The 20,148-nt window shown below is 43.8% G+C and overlaps 1 protein-coding gene across 2 annotated transcripts in view; it reads right to left on the bottom strand.

Annotated features, from left to right (window-relative positions):
* Positions 1 to 2,007: 2,007 nt before the first annotated feature.
* The window catches only part of LOC146670611 (serine/threonine-protein kinase 4-like), a 47,739-nt gene continuing 29,598 nt past the window's right edge, over positions 2,008 to 20,148 (bottom strand). The window contains exons 10-11 of one of the 2 annotated variants that reach the window (XM_085407619.1): positions 16,655 to 16,815; positions 2,008 to 7,016 (exon numbers count right to left, since the gene is read on the bottom strand). In XM_085407619.1, the coding sequence (XP_085263745.1) occupies positions 6,858 to 7,016; positions 16,655 to 16,815 (320 nt within the window). In that variant the 3' untranslated portion in view covers positions 2,008 to 6,857. Of the gene's footprint in view, positions 7,017 to 12,984; positions 13,147 to 16,654; positions 16,816 to 20,148 lie in introns of those variants that run through there. The other variant, XM_085407620.1, reaches the window with a different exon arrangement.

Here is a 20,148-nt window from a genome sequence, read left to right as displayed (position 1 = left end):
ACGACATTAAGATTGTTCTGCAGCTTAGCTTGAGTTTCACATAATGGATGCTTGTGTCGGACGAGTCTCCGGGCAGGATTCCTTCCAGTCTGACAGAGAGCTGATGATCCACAGTTTGAAGCTGTGCCACGTCGAGTTGGGGCTGAACGCTGTTGTCTGTTTGAAAACGTGGAGAGAAACTGAGAAAGGTTTTTGTCATCATTTGAAAAAGCCTTGGCACAATGTTTCTCAGCCTAAACACAGTGCAACGTCTGCCTTTTCAGCATGATGAGAGTGTGTTCAGGACTTTGGAAGAAAAAGTAACGGATGAACTGTAAAGTTTCAACAGTGCTCAAAAGGAAACAATTAAGGGATTAAGGGAACAATCAGTCAGAGCAGTTAAGCATCAAGGACATCTCTCTGTCCAGTTAGGAAGCAAAAACTACTCCGACTCCACTTCAGCTGCTTTGGATCAAAGTGACATCAGGAGCCCTGGAGAGGCTGGACTCCTTTAAAGCAGCACAGGTAGTCCAGCTCCTCTAGGACGGCACGACCATTCAGGTGCCGTCAGGGTTTGTCAGTCTCAGAGAGAGACATCCAATTCATTTAGTTCAATTCAATTTTAATCATGTGGCTCCCAATCACAGCAACAGTCAGACAAAGGTGGCTTATCCAGTCATCCAGTCAACCCCCGGAATTTGTGGGGGTTGCGTTCCTAGAGCCCCTACGTTCCTGGATGTGGTGAATGAAAAGGCCATGAATGCCTATTTCTATAGTTTGAACCCTAAATATGCAGGTGGGCAGCATCTTAGAGCTTTAGGAAGAGCAAAAAGCTCAAGAACACTCAGCAACATGCAGCAGGTTGGGGGCAAGGCTCCACAGTGGGGGGGCAGTTGCCCCCTCTTGCTCCCCAGTAGATCTGCCCCAGTGCTGGATGTCCTCTTTCTAGGAAAACTCTCTCTCTCTCTCTCACACACACACACACACACACACACACACACACACACACACACACACACACACACACTTTCTGTTTTATTTTTGTCGGGACAAACAGCACATCTGCAGACAGACTGAAGGAGAGAGAGATCAGATTCGTGACTGGCTGATTAAAAATTCATTTCTGCTATTTTGGCTGACAGTCAAAAGTCTGAACAAGGAGAGGAAACAAGAAAAAGGGGGACGAGGCGTGCCTAAAACGTTTGGGTGTTTGTGATGGATCTGATAGGACACGAGAAAACTTTCAGAAAGTGCAGAAGGCAGTGAGAGTCCTGCAGCCAACGCTGATGATGAAGGCAGAGCATGACTGTGCAAACTGGAACATCAGTTATTTCATCAGATATAAAATCCAGTATGGAAATACTGACAGACAGTCACATGGCAGAAACAGTGTACATTTAGCCACGTAGAGTCAAGACGACCTGCTGAAGCTCCAACTGAGCAGCAGGTCTGAGTAGTTCAGAAACTGCTGATTACAGGGAACGGTTAAAAAAAAAGAGCAAATATCCAGTGAGCAGAAACTGTGTTAATGTTTGATGTCAGAGGTCAGAGTAACTCAGTAACTCAAATAACCGCTCGTTACAACCAAGATATGCAGAAGAGCATCTTGAACTGTAGACAGCAGAAGACCACACCTGTCAAATAACAACAGGAAATTGTGGCAATAATTGCAACAGACTTATTAAAACTGGTGAACAAATGATGAAATATAATTTGCCTGGTGTGTTGAGTCTCAGTTTGGGATGTGCTGCAACAGGAGAGTTACATGAAGGATGCAGCTGACAAATCTGCAGTTACTTTGTGACACTGTCATTTCAACATGGACCAAAATCTTTGAGAAGTGTTCTTTATATTTAATCTCTGCCATGAAGAATTGAAGCAGTTCTGAAGGAAAAATGGGGTCCAGCCTGTTACTGCCAAGGTGTACCTAATGAAGCGTCTGCTGCGTGTTTACAGTTACATTTGATTTAATTGGAACTTTAATAAGAATCTATATGTACAAAAGTAAAAGCAGCATCTTTTATTGCTTTAGTTTTTTATTTTCTTTGTTAGACAAGCAAACAACAAAAAACCCACAAAGGACACAAACCAACCAAACACCAGTGATCTCAAACACAAGCTGACTTTAAGGCCGACGCCAACAGGAAGCAAACTCAGATCCTGACATGCTCAAACAGATTTATACAAAAGGCAGAGACACAAGACGGCAGAAAGATTTTCACTTAGATTAACTTGTAAAATAAAAAGTCTAATCTGGAGTTGCTGAACTAAAGCAACATTTCATGTTTTTCTCTGGTTTTCTTTGTTTTGTTCGTTTGTTCACTTTTTTCCAAGAATCCAATTCTGGTCTTTATTTGATCCAAAAAATGTTTGTGCTTGAATATTGAGGTGAAATTAAACAGCTAGTTATATAAAACCAGCACGAAACAAAAAGTTAAAGAAAGAAATGTTCACAAAACAAACGTAGAGATTAAAGAGAGCCTCATTTTGAGTGTATGGATTTATCCATGAATCACTCGTTGAGTAAACTGACATGCTGCTCAGTTTTTTTTTTTTAAACTCAAGCATGTAAATTATATTAAATCAAAGTAAAAATTCAACAGTCTCAAGGTTGAAGAAGTTTGGCTGTACCAAAAATAAACCTGCAAATGCTTTCTGATGTTTGTTGTGGTTTCCATATTCAGCAGTTTATGAAGAATCAGTCAAAGGTTGGAAAATCAAAGAAGCATTTAAAAGTGTCTCTGTTACATTAAAGAAAAGAAAAAAAAAAAAAAGAGGTTGTCTGGTCTCCAGTGACTTTGACTTAATTTCAGGCAGCAACAAGCAGCTCATGCAAATAATTCAACAACAATCAGGCGCCATTATTTTAAATATGTGTCCCCTTTTTCTGAACGTCGAGGGATCAAAACCAGTTTTTATATTCTGACAGCCCCACAGTGCATCCACAGTTGGTAGGACAAGGCAGAAAAAGCTTTGCCTGTAACACAGCAGGAAATGAATTGTGCTCATGAGTCATCATCTTACAGAGAAACACAGGAGACACCAACCAGCTTAAAGGGGCAGTTCAAACAAACTCACAGGTTCTTCCTCCGGCCTGCACTGATATCCATCCACCTTTATCAGTTTGGTCTCAGACATGCCTACAGCTGCTTATTACTGCAAAGTAACAGGCTGATAAAACACGAGCATGTCAATGACTGTAACCACAGACCTGATGGATGATCTGCATCACAAAAAGGCTCAAAAAACAGTGTGAACACAGAGAAATGATCCAAATTAGCTGAGCTGTAGACAGACAACGGTCAGCTACAGCTTCCCAAGGTGGACAATTCGAATTTCAAGCCACAATCAAATCTAAACAGACATAAAGGAAAAGTGAACCCACTGTACAGTTCTTATGAAGGATGAAAACAGCCACAGAGGGCAGAAACATTTCTGCAGCAGGCTGTTAACATGTTTATTTCTACTATAATGCTGTGGACCGAAAGGAAACTGGCGATGTGACTAAAACATGGCTGGTGGATAAAGAGCACCGCAGGCCACAGGAAAATGTGCACATTGTGGATTTGAACCACCCGTTAAATACAGCATTGTGTGATGAAATCCAGCTGAAGGGTTTCCCTCTGAAAGCAGCCATTCTCACATTTTTTCTAAAGTCCTGTTTTTGACACTGAACTTTTCAGCTGAATGAATCAAAATATACACATGCAGCCGAGTGTTGCTCATATATACAGACGTGACCGTGTATGAAGGAACTCTGAACCATCTACAGCGTTTTCTAATTGGTTCTGCCATTATTTCACAGCCCTGAGGAGTTTTTATGACCTGAGAAGCTCATTTTCATCCGGACACACACACAAACCGTCACCTCGCCGACTGACTGCGTCACCGCTAAACCTACGTAGAAAAATATAAACCGTCCCTTATTTTCTCTTGTGCTGGACCTCCTAAAGGAATGTCAGAAGTTAAGTCTTCTTGGCACTTTTTCAGGAGCGGCCTCGTCGAGTCCGCTGTGCCAGATCAAACCCGGGGGGATAAAAGCTTTGTTGAATCTGCTCCATAAATCTGTCAAACCAGGTCTGTTTTTTTAGAGCTTATTTTAGGAGAGATAAAGAAAAAAACTGGATCTGAAATGAAAATCCAAACAATAAGAAGGGCACTGGTGGTTAAACAAAAAGGCAAATGTGCTCATATTTCACATTTTGGTGCAATCAACAATCAGAACATCAAAATTCAGAAGTTTTAGGATCCCAAACTTCATGTTTTACTTACAAACCATCATCTGTGCTTTCAAAAAATGACTTTGTGGAGAGATGGAACAGTTAGCAAGTAAACGGATATAAGAAAGATGAGATCTTCTCGTCTATTGTCCACTGTCAAACATTTATAAGGAGACATTAATAAATGGTTCCTAACACACTGTAACGTTACAAGTGCCCACGATATGCTCATTTACAGTTTCATCGTTTCATTTTGCAGCAGACTACGTCTACATGTTTAATGTTAAAGAATGCAGGATTTTCCTCACAGGCTTCACTGATACAGAACCTCTGGCCCTGCTGTGATTGGTCACCTGTCTCTGCTGTGATTGGTCACTTGGCTAATCGAGAATAAGGCACTGTCAGAGAACGTCTTTGTAGGGAGTCGTGCTAAGACGATCCAAAATGAAGGAGACTTCATTGAGCTGCAGCCAAAAATGTAAAATTTGCAGGGTCAACATTTTTGATAGAAGGGCAGGAGAGTGTATATAATTCTACTTTCTCTCTCTAAATACTTTTTAAACAAGCTCAGCTGAAGTAAAATACGTTTTTGTAAGTATTAGAGACGTGACAGGAGCGTGCATCACGAGTACAGCAGCTTTGATTTCAGTCATGAAGCGAGCAGGAGAGATTTTTAGATACAGTCGCCTTCAATCACAGCCGGCTGCTTCTGTTTGTGCTGTGGTTCAACCACACTGCTCTGGGAACGGGCATAGTCGAGGGGGCCGTCCTGACCAATCAGCATGTTTTAGCACAATGCGAACATTTTAACTCGAAAGAAAAAAAAAATCTGCTTCACTGGAAGAAAAATTAAATGGCCTGAGTGTAATTTTATTTTTATCAAAAAACAAACACAAAAAAAGTAAAATGAGGGATTTTCTGTGTAGAGCACAATCATTTTAGCCCCCGAGCTCCACACACTCCACTTCACTCAGGAAAATCTGTCTACTGCCCCCTGCTGGACTTTAGGGAGTTTCTCTACAACAAGTTTTGCTTCAGTTTAGCGAGAACAGTGAGCGAAGTTCATCTGAGGACGAGTCAAACCAGCGGCCAGGCAGCCACTGTGCCCCGTGCTACACTCAGAGACCCACTCAAACAAAGGAAACGTATAAAAAAATAAAAAGGGCACTTCATTTAGTCTGCATGTCGACAACAATAACTCCTCCTGTGCTGTAATGACAGGATACTGATGACGTACTGTAATACTGGAGTTATGAATGTCGACACAAACTGGAAACACTTGAAAATGTCTTTTAACTCCTAATTTACAGTGTGTTAGAAACATTTACTAAATATTGACATAGTTCTACAGATTTGTAATTTCATGTAGCCAGATTTCTTTTTTCTTTTCTTTTTGATCATCTCAACCTGTCAGATTCATCTTCTGACCCACAAGCCGACAGACAACCGAAACCCAACCGAACAAACCAATCAGAGAGCAGAATCATCACCTGTGAACTGTAAACACTCCTCATTAACTGGCCCAAGAGCTGAGATGACGATCGCATAATCTTATAAATATATAAAACTGGAAAAAGTGAAATGATGTGCTCTACAAAGCAAAGAATACGTCTGCTTCACGAACCACACTCTGCACTAACTGATCCCATTTTTCTGTCTTCTTTACTGAAGTAATTCTGCAGGCTGGCTTCATGCTGCAGCTGCAGGAGTGAGAGAAATGTGCTTCAGCCCACAGAAGATCAAAGACAAAAGAAAAGATCTAGTAACAGTTTGGTCGCGAGGCACAAACACAAAGTCCGATATAATGAGTAGGACTTCAATGTAACACCAAGTTATGAAATGTAGAAAACAGAAACGCAGGGACATGTACCAGATTAGAGAGTTTCCTCAAGCAGCTTTGAAAGAAACCTTAGCTTTGGAGTTCAGAGCAAACTGTGTGGAAACACAGAATATGTGCAGCATCTCTCAGATGACCAGTCGAGTGGAAGAGGAGAAAAACTGGTTATCTCCTCTGCTTTTAGCTGTGAATTCAAATTCAGTGATTTGTTGTCTTTTAGAGATCTTTGGAAAAGCAGACGTGCCGACAGAACCCAGTTTTATCCACTGTCCATGTTACATTTTTGTGCATTTTTCAAGAATGAAGATTCATCCTGTTCTATAAAACACCTCGCTGTCTGACGCAGAAACCTAGAAAAGCTCCGCAGCTTCACCAACAATGATGGCAAGAAGTTAAGTAATAGACGAGTACCGAAGTTTAACAGTCAGCAGTTCAAATGATGATGTACCACATGATTACAGACAGGACCTGACGGTCTCCAGGTATGTTCACCTGTTCACCTCCTTAAAGCAACTGTGTGCAAGCTTGAAATAAGCAGAAAGAAACTCGAGTCCAAAACTGCTGCTGATGATACTGAAATGAAAAGAAATGCCACAAACAGAAGGATCATGGATCTCAAGCAGACAAAATAAATGTCAATGATATTCAGCTGAACAGCTTTTCTACAGTTTTTCTTAGACAAAGGTCCAAAAGCTCAGCAGGCAGACGTCAAACCGATAATCCTCACTCCCCAAACGTCACATCACGCAGAAACTCCAGCAGCCTCGGTGACGTTCCTCCAAACTGCTGCGGGAAACGTGAGAGAAATCCTTCAGAACTTCTCAGAAGTTCGGCTGCCTTCGTTTTTTGGCCTCGATGGCGTCGAGGATGGGCTGCCTCTTGGACTGGTAGCGCTGGCGGATCTCCTCGATCTCCTGCTCCATCTGAGGGTCCAGAGAGGCAAGCTTCAGCCGCAGATCCTCCACCGACCACGTGCTTACCTAGAGGAGAACACATTGAACTATGTTAAGGCTGCTGTGCTTATTCATCAGCATCGAGGACCTCGGGTGTGTGAGACGGAAAGTCAGGGCACCTCATTAAGAGCAAACATTTATTTTCCCTGAGTTTGACGAGCGTTGACTTTCAGGCTCCTCTCATGTGGAACCAGCTCACAGTTTGGCTTCAGACTCCCTCCCTGCTCTCACCTCTCTGCTTTAAATTATAGTTACGAGAAACACAAAGTTTTCTGAACACTGAACGTTTGTCATGAGTGAACTCTCACGGTCAGCTTTTGATACACACAACGCGTCACAACGACATTCGAAGCAGGATTTGATGACTTTAGGGTCAAAGATCAACGCGGACGCAGTCCATTAGTGGACGCTGACAAAAACCTTTACCGCGCCCTCAAAGTACGTCACACATGACAGCAATAACCAAAGTGTCTGATGAAAGTATCTATTTTAGCAGCTTTCAAAGGATGAATCTATTGACTTGTATTCAATCCCTCCTCTCTCGGTTGCCGGCCTCAGACAGGGACCTGGTGCTTGCTTTAGCTTTTCCCCAGGGGATTCCCCCTCTCAGCTTTTACCAGCAGCACAACGCTCTCAGGCTATTTATTACCCAGAATCAATAGAGCTAAAATAACGCCGCCGTTTGAGTCCACTAGACAGATAACCGTGAACAAGGGAAGGTCCTACAACTGGACTCCAAAAAAGCGGCCAAAAGGGCCAAAAGCTCACATCAACATTTGCTGCTGATATGTCCAGTTCATTCAATATATTTACAGTAATCAATCATGAGTATTGCTTTACAGGAATCATCCAACTAAAGCATTTAAAAATGGGACAAGACCTTCTTTGATTTATGGACTCATCAATGAAGAAGTAAAATTAACCTAACAGACCAACAAATATATTTTTTATGTCAGAAGCATTTTAACTTTTGGAGAAGACAGCTTAATTATTAAACTAGCCAATAAATTCTTAATCGGTTATTAAACTAGCCAATAAAAAAAAATACTCACTTATTAAATAAATGATGAAGTGCATCAAAACAGCAACGGGAGGTTTTAACTGGAATATTAAGATGTGACCTTCGGGCATGGACGCGCTTGTTTTTTGTTTTTTAAAAGGTTCCTTCATGTAATGATCTGCTAGAGGGTGTGGGGGGGCCACAGCCCCGTCCTCCAGGGCATGAAGCAGGTATGGAGGAGATCAAAACTCCAGACATCCAGAGGCCCCCAGAACACAAGAGACCAAGGAAGACCCACACTGTCCCAGTAAGAGCTAAGGAGAGTCCCAGATGAGGGCTCACTCAGCAGCCGCGGAGCAGAAGCCAGGGGGAGTTGCAGTGACGCGCCCGTGAGCTCCGCCGGCAGCCAGCTGTGCCTGAGTGACCGAGCCCCAGGCCGAGAGGCCGGGGGCACCCCACCTCCGAAGTGGCCCGAGCGAGCCCCAGGCTCCAGGCCCCGATAAGCGGCCGCCAAGGAGTGAGCCGGTGTGTACCTGGACGCCCATCCCCGGACACAAAGAACCACCAACGCACCGACGTCTGAGGGAGTCCGCCACTGGCAGGGGAAGTGGTGGTAGGGGGAGATAGGCCTCCAAACCTTGGAGGGCCTGAGATGTCCCCAGAGAGGTGGCGCCTGATACCCAACCTGACATATAGACACAGAAATACAGGCACACACAGACACAAACATCCATTCCCACCCTCATGCTCTCATATGCACTTACTCCACACTCAACCAACGTGGAGACAGACATAAAGAGACGCTGTACACACGATCACACTCCCCAAGCGTACTCTACAAACCGGGTCTAGGTACCCTTGCCCCTGGAGGGGGGGGAACTGCACCCAGACCCAGGTGGTGTTACCCTTTTCCCTGCGGTGGGGGGAGGCAGACCGCCCCGACTCCGCAGCAGCAGGGAGGCCCCACACTCCAGACCGCAGTCGGACGGCCAACTCCTCCTAGCCCCCCCGCTCCAGCAGGTCGCAGAGAACGGGGGTGAGAGAAGACTCCAAACCTCCCTCCACCCGCTCATTGTAATGTTGATGCATGTGTGTTCTAAGGTGCATTTAAAACCCAGGAGGGCATGGAGCTACCTGCCAGAGAGCAGCAGGTAAGCGCATGGTCCCTCCTGCTAGCCCTCAATGTCTACGTGTATTTAACATTGAGAGGTGGGCAACGATGCCAGGGGTGGGGTGTACACCCTGATGGTCCATGCTCACAGGTGTACACACGGGTGATCACACCCACAAACTACACCCTTTTTGGCTCCTACCTCAAAGCACACTGTGTTCTGTTGATCTTATGTGCTGCACAATAATGTTTAATATTTAGTATTTACTGTCATATTCCCATATATCATTGTGATGCTGTTTATTCTATTACTCTTGTTCTCTTCTGCTTGCTTTCTTTTTTCTTTCTCAGCAGGTGACCCAGGTGATTGATATATGCATTTTTTTAAATTTTTTTTTATTCTTTTTTTTCTTTTTCTGCTCATTCTGTTGGTTTTTGGTTTTTGCCCTTCTCCCCCGTCCCTCTTCTCAGCTGTTTCTCTTTCCCTCTTTCTTTCTCCCCTTCTTTCCCCCAGTCAAGTCTGTCCCATGTTCAGTAAGTGAAAATAAAATAAACAATAAAAGGTGAATCAAATGGACCATTATGGCAAGGCTGGGATGGTCAGTTTGGTAAAGTAAATCCGTTGGGCATCTTTCTTTGCCTTTAGACAACAATTCTGATGCAAAAGAGCCAAACGGGACAGGCAAGAAAAAAAAAGAAAAAAAAAAAAAGATGTGACCTTCGGAGCTTTATCAGTACTTTTGCTGATCAGCAGGTTCAAACCCAAAGTGAAAGTGTGCTTCACCTAAACACAGACGCACATCACACCTGTGCACCTGCTGCTGTTATTAACAGAAGGATCGCTCGGCTCCTCCCATCACAATCCTCAACACTGAAACCTGCTTCGACTCCAGCGGTCGGTGCGCTCGACTTCACAGCCGACTGAATTCATTCAAACTTCAACACAAACTAAAACTTTGACGACTTCTTCAGTTAAACCAATAAAATCACCTGATGCACTTTGACACATTTGACACAGCACACTCTTGACTTTGTTGTAACTTTCGATGCCGGGTTTAGGGAGGAGTCCCTCTTTAAGGATGCGGTCATTAAAATGAAAATATGAATTATCCATAATGTTGTTATGAGCGCATTCTTTTCAGCTGCAGCTGTGATGCATTATTTTGTTGAGCAAACAACTACAAAAACACACACTTTGGTTATGAAATATTTAGCACCTGAGCTAACTGCTTACAAACCGTCTGCTCTCTCAGCTTTTCCACAGCACGCTGCATAATTTGACCAAAAACACAGAGCCGCCCTCTAAAGGGAACGACATCAAAGCACTCGGTGGCTGTACAAGAAGAATGGGGGTGGGCTTTCCCTCTCCACCTATCCTTATCAAACCGAAGGGTATTTAAGGCTGCTGTGTGTATCTGTAGTTTTCATATTTTGCTGTAGTGGTAAACCCACAGCTGAATTCTCCCTTTTCAGCTCATCTCAGCACTTTTCTGCCATTTTAATTCCCTTTCATGCAGAAACAGTTCTGTGAGATCTCAGCAGCCAAACACGAGTTTGCAAAAACAGTGGAGCATTCAGCAGCTGAAGAGCTAAAGGATTTCACTGTATTGTTGGCTGCAGATACAAAGCTGCTCATCTGTTCTGACATTGTTGCAGCTCGTCCTGCCAGCTCAGAGCTTTCTATGAGTACACAACTTCTTAAGTGTGCGCAGACTACAAACGGGGCTTTGCTTGTAGAAATGGATGTACCGTCACAAGAACTAAAGATTCCATTTCAAACAAACTTCAGTGCAGCTTTAAGAGCAATCAGGCTCACCAACAGCACTATTCTCTCATCTGTTTCAAACTGTTCTAAGCAGGACAGCGTTATAGAGTCAGTCTGCTCAGGAGCAACCAGAAAGAGCACACTGCCCCATCAAGTGTTTCCTCACTTCTTCACTCCGGGACAGATTTTGTTCGATTCACATCTAAATATGAAATAAACAATATGAAAAAGCAGAACAGCTGATTACTGGTAATAATGTAACTCAGTGTTGCAGTTCACCACAGAACTAATGTAACAGTGTTACCAGATTACTTATTCTCAGTAAAGCATTATTTGCATGATTTTTTAAGTAAGGATTAATATGCGTTACATTACTTCTCTTGAGTAATGACTGAAACTATAGAAATGATCAGCTGTGTCAAAAACCTGCGGCAAATCCAGAAGACGAGCAGCACATCAGGATGCTTTTCACTCCCTTTCTTTAAAGCTGTATTTACACTTTAACAGCAGCATTTCATCTGCTAGATTCTCTAAATGGGGCTAATTATCACAATCATTAATTAAAGATTGCAAAACAACCCAAAACAAAACAGAACTTCGATATATCTCCGTGGGAACCTGATATGGGATCTCACTGTTGGTCAGAGTAAAATTCAAAGCAAAAGTTGTTCTGCTAGTTCATCAGGCCCTGCAGAAGCACCAGGCTCCAACTGCTCTGGCACAGCGGTCCCCAACCCCCGGGCCACGGACCGATACCAGTCTGTGAGTCGTTTGGTACCGGGCCGCGAGAGTTGAGGCTCGGGTGTGAAATTTATGGTTTTCAGGGTTTTTATCGTTAACTCTGTTTCCCTGGGTCTTTTTCCGTGTTGCAGTTGTGTCTTATTTTGAAAGAAATATTGATGTGTTACCATAGCGACCAGAGAGCATTAAGGGGCAGAGAGGGGGATGTTACGCTCAGTGTTGTTGGCGCAATTTCAGGAGGACGCTGCTAATAAAGTTACACAATTACACGTTTCTGAATTTATGTTTATTTTTATATTTACAAAATGCCAAATACCAGTTTTTGTCTTGGTCGTATCATTTTATTTTGTTCTATTTATCCACGACACCTTAAAGGCCGGTCCATGAAAATATTGTCTGACATTAAACCGGTCCGTGGGGACCGCTGCTCTAGGGTTCTCTGAGCCTCGATCACACAGAGGTCAAAGGTTGAGCCATAGACTCAGAGTAGCTGAAGAGAGCCTTCTGTTCAATAGCTGCTTTCATTCCAGACATAAAGACTCAAACAGGAACCTCTGGAAACAAATCCATGTTCATTAAAGCAGTGGAGAACGTCTGATTTTCAGTTAAAGTACACAAATCTTTAACAATGAGCGCCTGCTGGCTCTGGCTGTACTCAGACATTCAGACGTGTTCCCACCAAGTCTGACTCCCTCTCGAACACATGACGCATGACGGCTCCCTGGAAGAGGTTTTGAACCCTTTATGCAAAGTTTCCATTCATCCACAAGCAAAAGCTAGGGTACTCCTAGTGCTGGTGTAAGACACGGATAAATGGGAGGGTGGTGTCAAGAATGACTAAATTAAATGGGTTAACAATAACTGTTCCCAGTGCTGATCACCAGCAGGGTGTTTGAGGAAACTGCTACTGGCTGAAGGTGGAGGAGGCGGGGGAAGGCACAAAGGAGGGACAACCTACTGAAGGAGATACAGAAGCCTGGTGTGACAGAGGATGAGGATGCTAGGGAAAGGTAATAAAGAAAAGTTGAAAGATAATGTCTGCTGAGATTATAAGATGAGTCACTAAAGCAGGGTGGGGGAACTCCAGGCCTCAAGGGCCAGAGTCCTGAAGGTTTTAGGTATCACCCTGGGTCAGCACACACGAATCACATGAGTAGTTCATTACCAGGCCTCCGGAGAACTTCAGGACATGTTGACGAGGTCCTTTAGCCATTTAAACCAGCAGACACCTCAAAAACCTGCAGGACACCGGCCCCTGAGGCCTGGAGTTCCCCCACCACTGCACTGAAGCCGCCATCAGGAAAGCAAACAAACTCCAGTGGTCTGTGTGTGTGTGTGTGTGTGTGTGTGTGTGTGTGTGTGTGTGTGTGTGTGTGTGTGTGTGTGTGTGTGTGTGTGTGTGTGTTGGCATGTCTCTTTAAGTTGTTTAACAGTTACGTTTTGACAGATCATGTGACAGATGAGGGCTCACTAGACAGTGACTGGTTTCAGCCTGCATCCGCTGACCGTCTGCCAGCCAAGAACATGGACTCCTTTACATCTGAAGAGGAGAGAGAGAGAGATAGAGCGAGAGAGAGATAGAGATAGAGAGAGAGAGAGATAGAGATAGAGAGAGAGATAGAGATAGAGAGAGAGATAGAGAGAATGGAAAAAAGCAGCAGGAGGGATGAAAAAAAGAAACCAATAAGTGAAGAACAAAAATAGACGGGAATGAAAACAGAGAAAAAGAGAAAGCGCTGGGTGGTGCGCGGGGAAGGTTGCTCTACGTCTTCTCATGAATAATGCAGGTTAGTGCTTTCCTCCATATGTTCTTATGCTGCATTGTCACACTACTAAGGAGGCTGGAGCTAAAACCACAGCTAAAATGGTAAATATTAATGCAGGACAGCTATATATAGACCTTAAAATCCTATACAAGATGATGACACACCTTAAAATAAAGGTGAAAGGCGATTTATGCAAACACCTCTGCCATGTACAATGGGGACACTATTAGCAAGGGTCTACAGAGACGAGAGTGAAAGAGCAACCCTGCGCGGGAAGAAATAAACCTCGAAAAGATTTTAAAAAGCACATGTATAAATCACAAACTGCTGGAGTTTTCAACGAGCCTACATGACTGTCCCGGGTAAGAGCATTAAAAAAACATCTGATAGCAAAATACAAAAATAGAAGAGCCGACATATCTAAAATTAAACACAGTCAGCATGCGGCTGTCAACAAGCTGTCTCAGTGTATTAGAGATCCAAAAAGAAATTAGCTTTTTATCCTCACATTTGAAAGTCTAATGGAACAATAAATCCCCCCGAGTGGGATTGGAGTCTTCGAGTAAAGCCGACTTGATTTTCCCCTAAACGCTGCAGAAACAGCTTTACTTCTGCTGCCATCAGGTCGTCTCTGTACACACAGAGGCTCAGTGCTAATTGGCAGTATGTTCATGCACCGCAGACACAGAAATACTCAGATCCTCTGTGCTACAAAACACAAGGCAAGTTCAACCTGTGAAAATGTCAGTATTAGTAAAACCTGCGTTTATCCTCGGTGCTGTTGTAGTTATACTGAAACTAAACTGAAAAGTCTTGAAAAGATAATTTAGCTGACTAAAATACAAAGATTACACTTTGAATAAACAGTATTGTGTAATAACAAAACTAACTGAAAGAAAACAAACAAATCAATCTGCTCCTCTATTAAAGTCCTGCGTTGCCACTGCTTGCATCCACACTCTGATTCATTTGGTCGCCACCTGCTGCTCGTGGTCATAATGAGGGCAGCACCTCATTACCAACCCCGAGTGAGCTCTCCACCTTTAAACTGGCTGATGATAACAAACACATTTAAAACAATGCAAACCACAAAGAGCAAACCTAACTGGAACTTCCATATGTCCAGTTATGAGCCAGCTGCTCTACACTTCCTGTAAATGTGCAGGTCCTGTTCCTCAGTGTTTTGGGGAGCATTTCAGCTCAACGCAGTCTCTATTCAAACAGTGTAGACAGGAAGCATCTGTCATGTACTTCCTCTTGTCTATAAATGCATGCTGCTTATATTCCTGCATGTTCGAGTGCAGATGTAAATGTTTAAGTCAACTCGTCTCCCTCGAACACACAATCCAAAACTTTTTCAAGTCACTGAGAGATGATCTTCTAACTGAACGTGTGCCTGACAAGCATCAAACCTGACAGCATGTAGGCGTCACAGCCACGAGCGATACACCTCTGTGATGATCCTCTGTGTGTGTGTGTGTGTGTGTGTGTGTGTGTGTGTGTGTGTGTGTGTGTGAGAGTGTGAGTGACTGTGTGTTTCTTCCCTCCTTCCTACATCGAACAGTTACAATATTAAAGATCCAGGAGAACAAGAGGGAAAATCAGGGTCAACCAGCGGGGAGCCGTCACTGTCTGTTAGTGTACCGACTTCAAACGCACAGTTGCACACATATAAGTGCATTCAACACACACACACACACACACACACACACACACACACACACACACACACACACACACACACACACACACACACACACACACACACTTGAAAATTATGAAGTCATACATGCGCACATTCAGCAGAACACACGTCTTTGTTCTTTTATGGCTCAAACAGCCGCTGTGAAATTCAGTGTTGTACATAATTCAAGCAAAGCTTCACCACTGATAATAAATTCTGCAAAATACAATTTTGCTTTATTGTTTTGTTTGTTTCTTTTTAATAATTTCAGCTTTTAGGATTCGGTGCCTACCTGTAGTTTTATTTATCGTTTTGCTTTCTGCTGATGCGTCGTCTGAACAGCTAAAGGTGAAACGGCAGCTGGGTGATCAGGTAAGAGAAACCACCTCGCAGTTAAAGGTCACATATTCAATATTTAATTCCAGCAGCAGGAGCAGCCACGCGTCCAGCATAAATGTCTCTGAGCGAGACAAACAACCTCTGCTTTTTCGTTAACATGATTTCATCTGAGGCATCAGGCTCTGAAAAGTGAAGCAACTCAGAAGCTACAATAAACTAAATTTTAACCATTTTTAGAGCTTTGAATTTAAATTCTTTAACCTAAGACCCGAACTCTTCCATGGCATTTTTAATTTCTCTTTGCTATTTGGGCTCATTGGCACTTGATGAATGTAAAAACAAAGAATTACCTGATTTTTGTTTCTGAGAAAAATGAGATCCACATATGAGGATATTCATTTTAAATTTCGATAGAACAGTGGCAGTATAACGTCCTCGTAAGTGGATATCAGGCCCTTGGAGAGCAAAATTGAGTATTTTGGTCTAGACATCACTCATTGTTTATTAGACATCTCCACAGGTTGATCTGAAGACATCAGACATATTCTGAGAGGTTCTAAGGAGCATTCAGCCCGATCCATGTTGTGATTAACCTCCGCCCTCCTGCCCTTTCTCTATGGTTTAATCTGAGTTCTGATTAGCTGCAGAGGCTCACCTGCATGCATATAAAGCCAAAGGAGAAGGTGCAGTTGGGTTAGCTCCATCTCCTCCATCCACTTTGGTAGTTTCTTATTTATAATAAGTTTATGAGCTACTGGCAGTTTTCAATCCTCACTAGTTTAGTTTAGTAACTTTATTTTAGGAGAGAAGCCTGAATCACACGGCTCATTGTGCAGCTGGTTCACCGTCTTCATCTCCATTACTCGTGTTGCTTTTTAGAGCAACCTGACTGCAGACGGCAGCAGCGCACTTAAATACACACACAGTATTTGTACAGGTAATATTTACCCTCGCCCATCAGATTTATGGTTTGAGTGTTTTCTTACTTTCAAACCTGTGTGACTTTTCCTCGTATTTAATCAGTATTTCACTTAGATACCAGGAACATTTCCAAAATGAAGACCTCTACTTTTTATTGAAAACGAAGCAGCTGGTGGGGATCATACCCCTGTGCCGTGTTCATGGTGCCATTTTAAATATAGTTCCTGTCACCTCAGTGCTTGTACTGATGTGAATTCAGTAACATCTACAGGTGTTCAGTGGACCAGGTAACGGCTTCACGGTAAAGTGTAACAGTGTGCGCCACGTTTCCAGCTCACCACTTCAAGATCTCCTTCTCCGGGCAGTTTGCGGTTATCAGCGTTGTTTTGTCCTTTTCCTCCTCCGTCATTATGAATGTTCGCCTCCTTCTCCTTCTGCTCAAAGTACTCCAGGAAGGACGGCTTGGCTGGCTTGGCAGGCTGCATGGTCTCATCTCGCCCTGTAAAACAAACAGCAAGTCCAACATTTACTTTACTGCAGATGAGTCTTAGACTGTGAGAGCGACACGCACAGACTCCATAATGGACTGAAATCTCGAGGTAGCTTCAGAGACACCGCACTGAAACACAGCAGCAGGACTGCTGAGACCTTTGCTGCTGTTCTTGCAGCGGATGACGGGTTTGCTGGAATCGAGTGTTGTTGAATTAAATATTTCTTGGAAAAGGTAAAGTGGGGCTCTGGGAGTTCAAACATGGGGGATGCTGTGGTTTTACAGCATTGTTTTAGTGAACTGCAGCAACACTGGCAGCTGTTAAGATATTTCTGTGACTGTAATTTACATGTACTCCCCTTTACAGACTGCATCCATTCATTTTTCCTCCTTATTTAGAAGCTTTGTAGAAGGAGAAGATCCTCCTACAGTCAGTCACATCAGAAATGGAGACGTGCGAGCATTACTGCGTGCTGACAAAGTGCATAATAATTCAAACTAAGGCAGAGCATTTAGATGCACTAAACTGCTTTCTTTTTGCACTTAGTTTAAAACAATCATTCACTTTACCACAAACTCGTTTTCCTTGTAACTCAGTTTTTCTGGTGATTTAAGTAAAACATTTATAAATGCAAATCAGGATCTGTTCCCGGCAAAAAAGGATTAAAACGGTGCAAACACAAATGTCAGCAAGCATCTGCCCTGCTCAAAGATCCCTGAGTGGATCCATCACCCACAGTCACAGGTTACTGCACTCTAGCCTCAGCATGAACGTGGAGGCATAAAGAGGATTTTCCTTCAGGGATCAATGAAGTGTTCCATTATTAAGGCAGCAATAAGCAGGGAACAAGATTATCATAATATATATGCATTAAAGTGATACCAGTAAGTGACTTGCTCAGGTACTGATGGCTTTACGGCTTTTAAAACTCTGTCAGTGGAAAAAAGATGGCAGAGGCTTTAATGTAACACTATTGAACCAGATAGAGAGAGGAGAGCACCTCCAGATTTTAATGCATGTTACAGGAAGTGCACGGCATGTGATGGAGCCCATTAAAAAAAGCCAATCACTTAGATGAAATATTTTAAGACTTGCTAACGAGTGCTAAATTAATAATAAATGGTCGGGAAAGCAAATATTAGGGTTTGGAAACTGGATGTTAGGAAAAGGCAAACAAACAACACCCAAGGTTGTGTGTCTTTGTTTTGGAGCGAAGTTTAGGGGTATTTTAGATTTTAGATTTGCCTCAAGTGTTGATTAGCATCTTGTTTCTTTCGAAGCATGAACTGTCTCACTGACATGTCAACAACAACAACAACAACAACAACGACAAAAACCCCAAAAACAAACAAAAAACAATAGCAGCTGTCTATTGTTGACAATATATATAAATAAGTATAAAACCCAGACGAACAGTAAACAGAACAACAGCAGGCTTTTTCCATCAGGCCATCAGACTGCTGAACACGTCATAGACACCTCAGCTTCACTACTGGAACTTCAACATTATGCACTCCACACTGTATATAAATGCCACTTGTTTTGCACATATTCAACTCTGTATATTTTATATATTTTATTATTATTATTATTTTCTTTTTTACTATTTAATTTGTAAAAATGTGTATACACACACACACACACACACACACACACACACACACACACACACACACACACACACGTAGGAAAATATTTAGTATACACATCCAGAAATGCATACACTATTATATATTGTACATATATTTATTAGTTTCAGGTTGGCCATTCTTGTATTTTGCTCGTTTGTGTTGTTGTGTTTGCACATCTCTGTTGCTTGTGGGGCTCGCACACAAGAATTTCACTCGCATGTGCTGTGCCAGTGTGCCTGCACAGAACCAGGCTCAGGGAGGGGCGGAGCCATCTGCTGTGACTGGTTGGGGTGAGTGGAAGAAGACAGAATAAAGACATGATTTTGTCATTGGATCCCGCACTGCTGAACTTCCTCAGTTGTTTCCCCATGAAGTATTCTTGAATACGGGACAGACTTGACTGGGGGAAAGAAGGGGAGAAAGAAAGAGGGAAAGAGAAACAGCTGAGAAGAGGGACGGGGGAGAAGGGCAAAAGACAAAAACCAACAGAACGGGCAGAGAAAAAAAATGCATATATCAATCACCTGGATCACCTGCTGAGAAAGAAAAAAGAAAGCAAGCAGAAGAGAACAAGAGTAATAGAATAAACAACATCACAATGATATATGGGAATATGACAGTAAATACTAAATGTTAAACATTATTGTGCAGCACATAAGATCAACAGAACACAGTGTGCTTTGAGGTAGGAGCCAAAGAGGGTGTAGTTTGTGGGTGTGATCACCTGTGTGTACACCTGTGAGCATGGACGCGCTTGTTTTTTGTTTTTTAAAAGGTTCCTTCATGTAATAATCTGCTAGAGGGTGTGGGGGGGCCACAGCCCCGTCCTCCAGGGCGTGAAGCAGGTGTGGAGGAGATCAAAACTCCAGACATCCAGAGGCCCCCAGAACACAAGAGACCAAGGAAGACCAACAGAGGGGCAGCTGCGCCACTGTCCCGGAAAGAGCTGAGGAGAGTCCCAGATGAGGGCTCACTCAGCAGCCGCGGAGCAGAAGCCAGGGGGAGTTGCAGTGACGCGCCCGTGAGCTCCGCCGGCAGCCAGCTGCGCCTGAGTGACCGAGCCCCAGGCCGAGAGGCCGGGGGCACCCCACCTCCGAAGTGGCCCGAGCGAGCCCCAGGCTCCAGGCCCCGATAAGCGGCCGCCAAGGAGTGAGCCGGTGTGTACCTGGACGCCCATCCCCGGACACAAAGAACCACCAACGCACCGTTGTCTGAGGGGGTCCGCCACTGGCAGGGGAAGTGGTGGTAGGGGGAGATAGGCCTCCAAACCTTGGAGGGCCTGAGATGTCCCCAGAGAGGTGGCGCCTGACACCCAACCTGACATATAGACACAGACATACAGGCACACACAGATACAAACATCCATTCCCACCCTCATGCTCTCATATGCACTTACTCCACACTCAACCAACGTGGAGACAGACATAAAGAGACGTTGTACACACGATCACACTCCCCAAGCGTACTCTACAAACCGGGTCTAGGTGCCCCCGCCCCTGGAGGGGGGAACTGCACCCAGACCCAGGTGGTGTTTCCCTTTTCCCTGTGGTGGGGGGAGGCAGACCGCCCCGACTCCGCAGCAGCAGGAAGGCTCCACACTCCAGACCGCAGTCGGACGGCCAACTCCTCCTCCTAGTCCTAGCCCCCCTGCTCCAGCAGGTCGCAGAGAATGGGGTTGAGAGAAGACTCCAAACCTCCCTCCACCCGCTC

Source organism: Rhamphochromis longiceps, linkage group LG5, assembly GCF_057381845.1.
Source record: "Rhamphochromis longiceps isolate RC_006_pf linkage group LG5, R_longiceps_female_GT1.1, whole genome shotgun sequence".
In the NCBI taxonomy this organism is placed as follows: Eukaryota; Metazoa; Chordata; class Actinopteri; order Cichliformes; family Cichlidae; genus Rhamphochromis; species Rhamphochromis longiceps.
Note: the sequence above shows the minus strand (reverse complement) of the source record. Positions and strands in the feature narration are given on the sequence as shown.